The 13,996-nt window shown below is 36.8% G+C and overlaps 1 protein-coding gene across 2 annotated transcripts in view; it reads left to right on the forward strand.

Moving 5' to 3' along the window:
• The window catches only part of ARHGAP15 (Rho GTPase activating protein 15), a 644,804-nt gene that overhangs the window by 94,240 nt on the left and 536,568 nt on the right, over positions 1-13,996 (forward strand). For both annotated transcript variants that reach the window (XM_054477359.1, XM_054477360.1), the window contains exon 5: positions 7,600-7,687. In XM_054477359.1, the coding sequence (XP_054333334.1) occupies positions 7,600-7,687 (88 nt within the window). The remainder of the gene's footprint in view (positions 1-7,599; positions 7,688-13,996) is intronic.

Consider the following 13,996-nt stretch of genomic DNA (forward strand, 5'->3'; position numbering starts at 1 on the left):
TGGGTTTTTGTTTGTTTGTTTTAACAATTGTTATTCAGGATGGACTTTCTTTGGAATGTGAGACTAAGGTGTGCTCCTAACATCATCATATTTTTTCTTTAGTACTTTCTGCTCAGTATCACAATAAATTCTTCCAGGCTGAATCTATCTTTCTTCATTTTCTTACAATACTGACAGAGACGGGTATTTTTACACCTCAGTGTCTTTTTGACCCACCTTTTAGCAGTCATAAATTACAAGATGCTTAGAATATGAGACAGAAGAAGTAAGTTCCTAGACCAACCAGTTTGAGAATGAGTCTGTACATTTAACAGTGTCTGAGTGATTTTGCAGTAAATCAATCAGGGACACTAGAATAAATTACTTTCACTCCCATCACTGGTGTGGAATCAAGTCAAATCTAGCATGACCAAGTTAGGTAACAAAGGCAGATGGCCCAAATAAGAGAAGCTGAAATTTGTCAAGGAAACTCACATATATTTTCTTCTGACTTTTTGGTTTGCCACTCTGTCATTACCTAAAGAAGGCAAAAGAAAGGTAAGCGTAGGATATAAAGCTTTTGGTGTTTAGGGCAAATGAATGTGTCAAACCCGGAGTTTAAGCTAACAGATTCTTATAACGGTAATGAATATTGTAAGAGCCATTTTCCTCAAGCATTTTCCAGATAAGCTGTTACAATCAAAGTTGCTGTTATTATGTGCTGCCATCCGGTGTCCATTTTGTAGAATGCCAAGCTGATGGCTTTGTTGAGTTTTTGTTTTTGTTTTTGTTTTTGTTTTTGGGGTGTTTTGTTGTTGTTGTTGTTTGGGCTTTGATTTTGTTTTTGTACTTCTATTTGTCTGCTAGTTTTTTTGCATTTTTCCAACTTCACAATTCAGGATTTGCTTTAGGAAAGTTTTATGAAGTGTTTCACTTGGATAAAATGTCCCACCAATTGCATAAATGGTACATAAATGCCCTCATAAAAATTTAGTTCTCCCTACTTCCCAATTGTAGTTAGCACCCCTTTTCCCCTTAGATGTAATTTGTTTTGTATGTCAAAAGATAAGATAAATACCTGCATTTCTTTTTTTGTTTTGTTTTGTTTTGAGACTGAGTCTCACTCCGTCACCCAGGCTGGAGTGTAGTGGCACGATCTTGGCTCACTGCAGCCTCTGTCTCTTGGGTTCAATTGATTCTTCTGCCTCAGCCTCCCAAGTAGCTGGGATTACAGGCACCCACCACCATGCCCATCTAATTTTGTATTTTTAGTATACTGGGTTTCGCCATGTTGACCAGGTTGGTCTCAAACTCCTGACCTCAAGTGATCAACCTGCCTCAGCCTCCCAAAGTGCTGGGATTATAGGTGTGAGCCACTGCACCTGGCCCAACACTTGCATTTCTTGCCCCAGGATTTGTCTCCTGCATGGAATCACTAGGATCAAACCCTTACCTAATTGTTAACTGTAAATTCCTGTGGAAACTGATGGCTGTCTCCCTTACTCTTGGCACTTTGGACTGTCTTACTAAAGTTAGATATTTCCTGAGCTGTGTGTCTTAGTTACCCCTTTAGTCTATCCAACACCTTAATTTTTGTCTCTCTGTGGAAAAAATAGAAAACTATGCTCTCAAAGTTATGATGAAATGTGGAGGCACTGATTGGTCAATGGGTGAATTTGCCTGCTGACCATCATGATAGGGATGGAAGACAGGGATTAAGGGCTTGCAGTTCAGCATTGCAGGACAGCCCAGGTCAGGCTAAGATGTGGCTTTGCTCCAAAGAGAAAGAGATTCTAGTACTTCTCTGACAACTGTTCCTTATCTCCCCCTCTTAGCTCCTCTCATGAGGCTCTCAACTGGCATGCTCAGAGTGACTACAGAGAGAGCTGCATGCCACCTGCTGAGAGACCATGGAGACATTGGAGTGAGCAGGGGCCTGAATCCCATCTTTATGGCTTGTTTTCCCTTGGTTAGGATGCAACCTTACTGGGCTTCAGTTTTCTCTTCTGTAATGTGGGGGTATCCTAGACTCATTCAGAAGACTTGGTTTCCATGTTTATTGTCCATCTTCCTGTAGTTAGAAGTAAAATTTTTGAGGAATGTCTTATTTTTCCATCTCTATTCAGCCCTTAGAATTGTGTTTGGCACGTGGTAAATGTTTAATGGAGACATGTGACCAGCTTAGTAATTAAATTACATAGTGCATATAAAATGCCAGGTGGCATACCTGGAACAGAGCAGAAGCCAGTGCAAGCTCAGGGTGGGAAGCCCTCTGGGGAAAGCTCAGATATTGGACACTAGAAGCATAAATTAGGAAAAAATGTCCTGTATCAGAAGTGTTCGATATAGTTAAGAAAAAATAATGCTAAGAATACCATATTAAAGTACTAGGAAACTAAGAAACAGAGAAAGGAAAAGAAATTTTTTAGTCCTTGTTAATGAAGAACAGCAAACACAGAGCAGAAAAAATCTAGATGTGTGACCCTCCTGAAATGTGAAAGGCCATATACTCTTTTACTCAAAAAATCTTTAATAATCACCTACTAAATGTCAAACAGTATGCCCAGTACTGGAAATGCTCTAAGAGGATAGAGGTGGTTTCTACTTCTTTGTGGGAGCTTGGGGCATAGAGGGACTTCCTAGTGTGAAAACTGTGTTTATCCTAGAAAATAGTTTATTTGCAAAGTTTCATCAGAAACTGCTGGACACACCTATCCTGGCTAAGGCTTTTAAGCTTGTATGAGTTACCCACTTCCTGAAATGTCACCTAATATATTGAATAAGGCTCATATATAGTGATTTGGTTGCATATAGAAAATATCAAATCCTTGAGTCAAGGTAAAACCTTGCCAAGTGATCCTTTGCACACTCCAGAGCTGACAATGCCTTACAAGAGAGTCACCACATTAAAGTAATTGGGTGAAAAAGCTATTCCCCTGATATGCTAAGAGCTATGGGCAACACAATGGGTCAGACATGTCAGAATGGGCAATAGACCGGACAGATATTATAAAGATAATGGTCAAGTTTCTAGAGTACTTTGATCAGAGAGGAAGGTTCAGACCTAAGCCATAGTGAAAAGTTGTTCTCACTAGGTAAACCCTCAGCTACTCCTAGACTGCAGGCTTCTGACTCCCTTTCTGGGTTTATGTTCTTTACTAAGTGCAGATGAGTCTACTAATCACACACCAGAATATTCCCTGGCAGGAAAGAGACAGAGGTGCCACCCAGTTAGGAACACACACCTGTTTCTGGCTTCTAATGAGGAGTCAAATGGTACATCATCTTATTCCTTTGAATCAGTGCAACTTCTAAGGGAAGAGAGCTTGGGAGTGGTGGGCGTTTGCTCAGTCTTTCTAATAAGGATCAGGTAAAGTAGTTAATAACAGAGCCTGGATAGCTGATATCTTGTCTCACACTATGCACACTAGTTTCTATAATTTGAGGATTTCAACCAAAACTACATTGAAATCCGACTTTGAAAATATCCTTAACTAAGGTAGAACTGCTTAATCCTGGGTGTATACCCAAAGAATTGTAAATCATTCTGCTATAAAGACACATGCACACATATGTTTATTATGGCACTATTCACTATAGCAAAGACTTGGAACCAACCCAAATGTCCGTCAGTGATAGACTGGATAAAGAAAATGTGGCACACATACACCATGGAATACCATGTAGCCATGAAAAAAGGATGAGTTCATGTCCTTTGCAGGGACATGGAAGAAGCTGGAAACCATCATTCTCAGCAAACTAACCCAAGGACAGAAAACCAAACACCGCATATTCTCACTCATAAGTGGGAGTTGAACAATGACAACACATGGACACAGGGAGGGGAATATCACACACTGAGGACTGTTGTGGGGTGGGGGTCTGGGGGTGGAATAGCATTAGGAGAAATACCTAATGTAGATGATAAGTTGATGAGTACAGCAAACCACCATGGCACGTGTATACCTATGTAACAAAACTGCACGTTCTGCACATGTACCCCAGAACTTAAAGTATAGTTTTTTTAAAAAAAAAGACAGTATATAAAAAAGAAATTATTCTTTGGCCATTGTTGTAAAGTCATAATGTAGTTAGGACTGGCTTAACCGGTGTGCGTCCAGGGCCCCATGCTCGGAAAGACTCTGCCCTTGATTTAATGCTAGAATGTTACTGTCTTAAAATTCTTCATAATTTTTGGACACGGAATGGTGCATTTTTATTCCACACTGGGCTTTGCAAATTCTGTACCCAATTCTGTTTTTCACTGGCAGATAGGTGTAAACTCATGTCTTTCGGTTATTCAAAAAAATGTGTATTGAGGCCCTAAAAAGTAAATAAAAAAATTTGGATTATAAAAAACAGATAGTGGCTGGGCACGGTGGCTCACTCCTGTAATCCCAGCACTTTGGGAGGCCGAGGCAGGCGGATCACGAGGTCAGGAGATCGAGACCATCCTGGCTAACACAGTGAAACCCCATCTCTACTAAAAGTACAAAAAATTAACCGGGCGTGGTGGCGGGCGCCTGTAGTCCCAGCTACTGGCGAGGCTGAGGCAGGAGAATGGTGTGAACCCAGGAGGCGGAGATTTCAGTGAGCGGAGATTGCACCACTGCACCCCAGCCTGGGCGACACAGCGAGACTCCGTCTCAAAAAAACAAACAAACAAACAAACAAAAAAAAACCAGACAGCACAAAGTAATGAACAGATTATAGGTTTTGGAGCTAGAGAAACTGGGTTTAACTTTAAATCTAAGTGTAAGGCCTTAAGTTACCCTTTAAGCCTCATTTTCCATATTAGTAAATAGAGATGTTAGTACTTTCATCATTTTTGTGTATGAAGTTAAGCATAAACTAGATGATCAGATTTATGCTAGGTATTCTAAATAATTTATGCTAATTATTATTTTAAAACAAATCATGGGAAAAAATTGAGATGAAAGAGGACATCTAAAAGGTTGTCAGCAGCATTATTATTCTTCATTTTGAAATGAAATTCTTTTCAAGCAATAACATTGAGCCCATGGAAAAGCTTTCACTTTTATTCAGAGAAGATAAAGACAGTGTTTATAGTTTATAAATTCAAAACAAAGTAGCACCGTACATAAAGTGTCAGAGCAAGTCATGTTGCTAAGGTTTCGAGACCTGCAGTTCTTACCCTCTTCAGTTTTTTCATCCAATTCACCTAACAGGGACACAGTTCACAGCAGTTCAAAGTCCTTATAAAGAACAATGAGATAATTGCGTTTCATGCAACTTCAGCTCTAACCAGTTCCATTTCCAAGTTTAAGGATGGGGAGAGTTTTGCCAACAAGTTCTATAAATGATCAACATCTGAAACCGATTCAAATCAGAGCCATTTATCCAGGACTTACTATAGAAAGGATGCAAATAAGGTATAGTATCTCCTTGTGAGAATATGAAATATATAGTGGGAAATATAATAGGTAGGTTAAATATGGATTCTTCGTGTGTGAGGGTGTTCTGTACTCCCTGACCACATATGGTCAAAATAAGGGTGGTGTTAAAAGATGCGCAGAATAGACTTCTAATAATGTTTCTCTTTTTCCTGTTTGGGGGTCATCTATTATTATTACCTGAATGAAGAGAAGGCTATTGCTGCTTCAATTCACTCTGCTGCTGCTGGTACCTAAAAGGAGAAATGGGCACTAGGGCAGAAGGAAACGTCTGTGTGGTTTTCTTCCTGGGTTTTGTTTTTTCATCTTTTCATCATTTAATTGAAAAATTGAGACTCTTCATTTAAAGAGAAGTGGGTCCAAGAACACAGTGTTTGTATTTGGAAGTTGAAAAATACACATTGTGCTTCTTGTGTGTCTGCTTATTCTGTTCTTTTTTAACACAATGGTGTATCATTAAGAAAGCTCCAGGCGTATAAGAGCAACCTAATTCTTTTTGTAAATATTAACCTTACTGAATCAAAGCTGTCCTTTCAATCAAGCTCTTAGTTTCTAAAAGACAAGTGGAAATAAATTACACAAAGATCTTCAATAGTCATTTAAAAAATATTTTGGTGTGGTTTTCTATTGACCTGAATAAAGTCTTTCCATAAACTTAAAAAAAAATCACTTTTGTAAAATGAATTCAACTATTTTGAAGTGAATGTTAAGCTGAAGCAAACTGCAGCAATATGCTCTAATGGGTAGAAACTTATGTATATTAATCTCCTTATTATCTTTACTATCTATAAAAGAGTGCCTTCATGACATGAACATATATATATTCTACTACAGAAGCAATATGTGTTCAATGCAGAAAACTTGCTAAACACCAAGAAATACAAAGGAGACTCAAAAGCCGCGATTTTGCCACTTGATTTAATTACTGTCGTATCAAGAATTTTTTTCCAGGCCAAAGTTCAGTCATTGACTCAATACATATGTATTTTGTGTCTATTCTGTCCAAGGCACCATGCTAAGCATTGTGGATACCTTTGTAAAGATGAACTGATTTCTACCATCTCGAGGCTCATTTCTTAATGGAGGATAGAGGTGAAATTCATGAAAAATATTTTTAAATTTATCGTAAGTGTTATGAGAGGAAGTCATGGAAGGCACATATGACAAAGCAATGTTTTGACTTCTAATTAATGGAATTAATAATCAGAAGGAGTGTATGGGTGAAGAAAGTCCTAGGTAAATAGCACAGCACGATTATAAACTACGTGTATTATGGTCTGCATTAAAACCTTCCCACATCAGTATTCTTCTACAGCATAGGGTTCATTATTCCATTATATGGACCTATTATATGCAATTTATTTAACCAATCTTTTTTTATATTTTATGTGTGGAATTAACAAGTAATGATGCAATTAATTTCTATGCACAGACTCGGCAACTTGTGAGACTATTTCTCTAGAATAAATTTAAATTCATAGGGAATGGACATGTTTAGCCAAAAGATATACACATTTTTAGGGATTTTTAAAAAGCACATTTTCAAATTGCACTCCAGAAAGGAAGCAACAGTCTGCATTCCCACCAATAGTGTATGAGAGAATCTATTTCCTACACCGTGACTATCCCTAGATGTTATCAGATGTTAGTTCTTTTATTCCTTGACAATTTGATGTACAAAGAGGGAAAAAGCATGTCACTATTTTTATTTGCATTTCTTTGATTTCTAGTAAGATTCAACATTATGAAAATATTTTGAATTAAGCAATGACACATGAGGCTGGTTAGTTTTTAAGACTGAAATACACTAAACCAATGAAGAGAAGAAACAATGAAGGAAGGAATAGGTTCTGATTGCTATTTTTACTTTGCTATTTTTGGTTTGCTGTAAAAACATAAACTTTTTATGGGAAGGATGCACATGAATACACAAAAAATGGATTTTTGGTAGTTGAAAAAGATTTTAGGAGGATCTATAAATTAAGAAACTCTTACTATAAATGCTATGCTTTTAAATAATTCCAGAATGTCTTTATTATTACCCAAATTCCATACCACCTATAGATTTTAATAAAGAGGAGACTTTTAGGAAGACTGTTAAAAATAAAGATGGTCTCTACTCATTCCAAATGTTGCTCATACTGTATCTATAAATGATTTCTTCAACTGATAATGCTTTCTTTCCTTTTTAATTTTTTTTCCTAAGGAAAAACTGGTCTACTTCCTGGATTGTTCTTTCTAGTCGAAAAATTGAATTTTACAAAGAATCCAAGCAACAGGCTCTGTCCAATATGGTAAGTAATTCTCTGTTTCTATTGTTAAATATCTTTTCAGAAATATTGTAGAATTAAAAATTTGGTTTTATCAGAAATCACACTAAAACCTCCAAGCTACCAACATCTGAAAACAGATGGAGAAAATGACTCAATAAACTTTTAATCAGATGAAGGGAAAATAGAACTCAGTGTCTGTTTTATTAAGTGGTGCATTTGGAGAATAATCACAAAATGAGATGTATGGTGAGCAGCTATGTAGTAATGCGAAGGTAACACTTTAAATTAAAGTGCCATTTATAAATGCCTTTTTCTTATTTATGAAATGATCACTAAATGCAGCTACTTGCTCAAATAATGTATTATAAATATGTTATAAAATGCATTAGTAATAAATGCTTAACGGATGATACTATGGGAAACTGTTTTAAAGAATATTATAAGACGTAAATCTATTAAACCATGTATGTGCATCTTTAATACATGAGTTTAAGTTGATATCTAGCATGCTATAAAGTGCTTCAGACATTAATAAATAATAATAAACTGTTTATAAATGGCACCTTAATATAGGATATTACCAATGAGGAAACACTCTAAATTAGCCAAGTGATTTTTTATCTTAGTCTAACTGTGACATTCACTATATCCAGCTAACCTTTTTGAATATTTCTATGACTCCATCTAATGGAGCTAATACAATTTCTGTATCCTGTACTTATTACAAAGTGAAATTTGTAGGGTTTCTTCCTTGTACCTGGAGGAGGGCCTCACATATGCCTACAAAGATTTGACAGTGATAGTAAGTAAGAGCAATTCGGAGCCAGTTACTGGGGCAATTCAAGCTCAAAACCTTGCTGCCCAAACACAAGAGCTGCCACAAGATGTAGGAGACAGTGCGCAGGCAACATATCTGACAGCCTCCTGATTAGGAAGGACTCCGGGCAGGAACTAACCTGCCACAGCCCATCGGCCTGATGGATGACAAGGAAAGGGGTCGCCTGGCAGGAGTCACCCACAATTAACTAATTTATATTTGGCAGGTAATAAAACGATGGGAAGTTCTTTGCTCTCCAGCCACTAGTTGTGTTTGCTATGTAATCCTCTTTAAATAGAAAATAGAAAATCATTTGCTAGGAGATTTTTCTTAAAAGAAGATTTTAGTAAGAACAAAAGGTAGCATTTGGCTTGCTTCTGATAACCGCAGTAGCCTTTATCCCCAAATGGCTTGCTGATTTTGGAGTCTCAGTGCTGTCCGATCTGTAAACTAATTATGAATAAATTAAAAATATATCTCAGTTCTTTGTATTTTTAATTGAAACTGCCTCAGAAATTTGTTTTAGGGTTTTATTTTGTTTTTATTTTTGGATACAGTAAGGTTGAGATCATCTTTTTAAGGAAAATAAAGTACCCCTAAGGGCCAGGCACAAAACAGCTACCATCCACTTGCAGGTCCTTTGTTTGCCCTTTGAATGAGCTCTATGGGGGAAGTCAGGAGGGGAGGAAAGTCGCTAGCCTTGCTGAGTTTGGCTGCTGAAAAGATGATCTTCCCCTGCTGAGTGAGAAGAATTCCATTGGGAGGAGAGTTTATGCAAATGTGTGGGATAATGGGAGAGATAAGATTCCATATTTTAAAGCATTTGGTTTATTTTTATTATTTGAATCTCTTTATACCATGAGATATAATTATATATATTTTTATACAGGTGAAAGAAAACTCCCTTTTTGATTGCAGGCAAACCTTGCAAGTTAGCTCACTAATTGCATGCCTCTCGTTCAACCTTCAGAACTGTTTTAAATTGACAATAGACTTGACTTGTAGAAGATATTTGTTAACATTTTCCTGGCAGTCCTTATTTATTACTTCTGGCCCCATTTTTAATGCTCTTATGGTTTCTACCAGGCACTCATTGTCTTCAAAGTCGATTCAGGGCAGGAACTAACTGTGTTTTGTGGTAATGGGTAAGAGAATTACAGATTCATGTTTGTGCTGCATGAATTGACTTGCTAGTCAACTTCTTGGATCCATTTCTAACCCAGTATTAAAGGCCTAGTGGGATAGCCCACATTTACCAGTTCCAGTCTTAGAGAAACGATACAACTATTGCCAGGCCTTGATTAAAGATGCTGTGGTTTCATTTTGAAAGAGATTTATGCTCAAGTTTCTGAATTTCTCTTGCACCCCCTTAGACTTGTTCTGGGGTTGCTCATTGTGCTTCTGGAAAAAAGTCTGCCCTTTCCTCCTAGGGGTCAAGACAAGCTGCCTGAGTGAGTGCAGAATGTGATTTAAAAGAATAAATGGTATTTTAGTCCTTATACAAATGATCTTTAAGTGTTAATGTAGCAGTGAGACAAGGCAACAAAACCTGCCAGAGCGGTTTTGAAGTTGGACTCTAGGGGATGTAATTCCTTTTTTTTTTTTTTTTTTTTTTTTTTTTTACACCACTTATTAGCTGATAACATTACTCACTTCTTTGAGCTTCAGAATCATTACCTGTGAAATGGGCATAGTGATACCTGCCAACAGAATTAGTAAGGATTGAAATTAATTAGTAAAAACAAGTACATAATGACCAAAAAAATTACTGTGCTTTATTGTATCATATGCTATTAAATACAGAAATATAGCATATTCTATAGTACACAATATAGAGTATAATTATATTATTACATTAGTTTTGTACTTGACCTGATTCAGACATTTATAGAAGAGAGAATATACTAATTCAAGAAACTCCATCATGCATGACCTCCAAAAGAAAGTATCCAGAAGTAGCATAAAATGCTGTCTCAGAGCAATGACTAATACTGAAAATAAAGCCATCCATCCATTTAGGGCTCTAGATGTTAACCTCCTGAATGTCCATACGAAGTTTCCCGGTGCCCCCATCTTCTTCCTTTGGCTCTTACCCTTACTGTTTTCACATTTAATACAGCATGTTACAAAGTATTGTGCCTGACTCCACATTCTGTGTTTAGCTACTTTCCTTTCTCACTGAAGTTCTTCCAGTTCATATGTCTTACTCAGTTAGGACTGCTACATCAAAGTACCAAAGGCTGGTTGGCTTAAACCACACACATTTATTTCTCCCAGTTTTGGAGGCTGGGAAGTCCACGATCGAGGCACAGGTGGATCTGGTGTCTGCTGAGGTCCTGCTTCCTCGTTTTCATCTGTCCTGTCTTCTCACTGTATCCTCACATGGCAGAGGGCAGAAAGTGAGAGAGCAGACGTTCATGTCTTTTCACATAAGGCCACTAATCCCATTCATGAGGGCTCCACCTTTATGATCTAATTACCTTCCAAAGGCCCTACCTCCTAATGGCATCACACTGGGGTTTAAGGTTTCAACATAGGAATTTTAGAGTAACACAAACATTCAATCCATAACAATATCCAAGTCACATTTTTATCAAAAGCAGCCTTACTGTGCAGATAAGCACAGAATCACTTTGCTTATTTTCATAGAGATTCATAGGTTCCTCAGTGAGTTAGTAAAGGAGAAGGAAGAATGACTATTCTGTTCTTGTTTTATGAAAAGGACATTAAATCGTTAACTGACCACCTACTATCATCAGCATTTTATAACAGAAAGGACATTATAAAATACCCAATCCAAAACATAGAAAGGATAAAATTATCAGAATAAAAGACACCCTTTATCAAAAAGAAAACTGTCCCCTTTATTTGCCTAACATACTCTCTCTTTTGCTCATCAGGGCAGGTGGATTGGGACTGGCTCTCCTCCATTGAGGAGGAAAACCACTCATGTCCCTAGATCCAGATTTCCTGAATTATGAAGGAAAGGATGGTGTTCATATTCTCATATTTTTAATGTATTTTTATTTATAACTCACTTAAAATCTTTAAAATATTATAAAATAATGCAGAAACCATTTTAAGTAAAATGTATAAAACATCTATGTGTATTTTTAATAGGTATCAATCAATCACTTACAAAAGCACTACCCAGGACGAGTTACAGACCCTGCCAGCCCTTTAGAAGCCCCAGTCCCTATCAGTTGTCCCTTTGTCATCATAGCCTCTTCCCTTCTCTGGAGTTAGCCACGAACCTGCGTTTTAGTCATTATTTCATTGCCTTTCATTATTTTCAAACCTATAGCTATATACCTTAAAAATATAATTTAGGTGTTTTTTAATTCATATAAATGGAATCCTAGTGTATGTTTCTTTTGTTTCTTGCTTCTTTCACTAAGTATTTCTTGCTTTTTCTGTCCTTTAATATTTTATCGTTCTATTTTTTTCTTTTCTCTACTAGTTTGGGAGGATACACTTTGTTTCTGCTCTGTTAGTATAGTTAGCCTAGGATTACAGCATTAGCACTTATCAACGAAAAAAGCTAGTGTGAGACCCTTTACCTTCTACTAAGATATTACCTTGGAATATTTTTAAACAATTTATCCCTTTCTCAATGTATATGTTATTACCGTCTGGTGTTTTAATTTTTTTAATACCACCAGACATTATTATTCTCTTTTATGGAGTCAATGTTTGTTTATATTTACCTAATATTTGCCACATTCTTTGCTATTTATTTCTCCATGAACCTTGAACTTGCTTTCTAGGATCACTTTTACTTCTGCTTGAAATATATTCTGAGAAATTCCTGTGCTAAGGGTCTTGCAGGGACACTCTATCTCATAGTCTGCTTACTTGAATGAAACCTCTATTTCTCCCTCATCCTAGAAATATATATTCTCTTTGAATATAGAATTTTTAGTTGGTAGTCATTTTCAGTCAGCATGTCAAAAATATCATTACACTGTCTCTGTCATCCATTCTTACAATCAAATCACCTGTTAATACAACTGATATTTTCTGATTGCTCATAATATTTTTCTCATTACCTTTGTTTTTCTAGTTTCAACATGATGTGTACAGATGTCAGTTTCTTTTTATTTTCCTGCCTGGATTGTTATGCTTCTTAAAATTATTGATTGCTGTCATTAATATATTTCAGAAAATTTCCAATAGCTATCTTTTTTTTTGAGACAAAGTCTCACTCTGTCACCTAGGCTAGATGCAGTGGCATGATCTTGGCTCACTACAACCTCTGCCTCCCATGTTCAAGAATTCTCAGCCTCAGCCTCCAGAGTAGCTGGGATTACAGACACGTACCACCACGCCTGGCTAATTTTGGTATATTTAGTAGAGATAGGGTTTCACTATGTTGGCCAGGCTGGTCTTGAATTCCTGACCTCAAGTGATCTGCCTGCCTCAGCCTCCCAAAGTGCTGGGATTACAGGTGTCAGCCACTGCACCAGGCCCAATGGCTATCTTTTCAAATGTGGCCCCTTTTACATTCCCTCTCTCATTTCCTTCTAAACCTTCAGTTAAACCCATGTTAAATTTCTCACTGTATTCTCTAAATGGCTTTACACTCTCATTTTTCTTATATTTTTGTCTTTCTGAGCTGCATTGCAAATAATTTCTCTTTAGGTATCTTCCAGTTCTTCATTCTCCTTAATTTCAATTATTGTAATTTTTATTTCTTGAAGTTTGTTTCTTTTAAAAATGTACTATGTATATTGTTAGAGTTAATTTTTTCCTGCAGGTATTTTTTAAGACTCTATTTTATTTTGTTATACCTAGGAGGCATAGTTGTTTTATAATCTGTACTTTGTGATTCTAACATCTAAATTTGTGTCAGTATGTTTCTGCTGGTTCTTACTCACGTTGCTTTGTTTTCTTGTGTGTCTGGTTATCTCTGACTGTGTGCTAATCATTGTTCTTGAAATATTATCATGGGAGGCACTCTGAGGCCTAGGATAAATGTGTCCTACTCCAGAGTATTTTAGATTTTTCTCAAGAGGTTTGGGACATTCCCAGAGACTGACTATCTCAATCTAAATTAACAGTATAAAACTCTCCAATTATGTCTGCATAATAGGAGGGCTGTAACTATCCTGCCACTTCTCAGAGACAAGATTGTGCCTCACTTTTTCTTATTTTCTTATTTTACATTGCTCATCTACCAAAACAGTCTTCTTTATATTTCCTTCGGTTTGGAGAAAGGCTACAAGTTTAATATTTGTTCTCCCTTATTCTTTATAACACTTTGGCCAGGACCCTGCTCCATTATTCTGGGTTTGATTGACCAAAGCTCAAATGTGTAGCATAAACAAATGACCTCAGGAAAAATGCAGTTGTGTTACTTTGATATTCAGCTTCCCTCACTGAATTCATATTCCCACCCCTAAAAAATATTTACGGTGGCAGTCCCACTGTCTTTTCAGACTTTCGATTCTTTTAAGGGGTAATTTTAAAAAGAAATCTTTTATCCAGCATTTTTATTGTTTTCAGTGGGAGAG

The sequence above is a fragment of the Pongo pygmaeus genome, chromosome 11, assembly GCF_028885625.2.
Source record: "Pongo pygmaeus isolate AG05252 chromosome 11, NHGRI_mPonPyg2-v2.0_pri, whole genome shotgun sequence".
Taxonomy (NCBI): domain Eukaryota; kingdom Metazoa; phylum Chordata; class Mammalia; order Primates; family Hominidae; genus Pongo; species Pongo pygmaeus.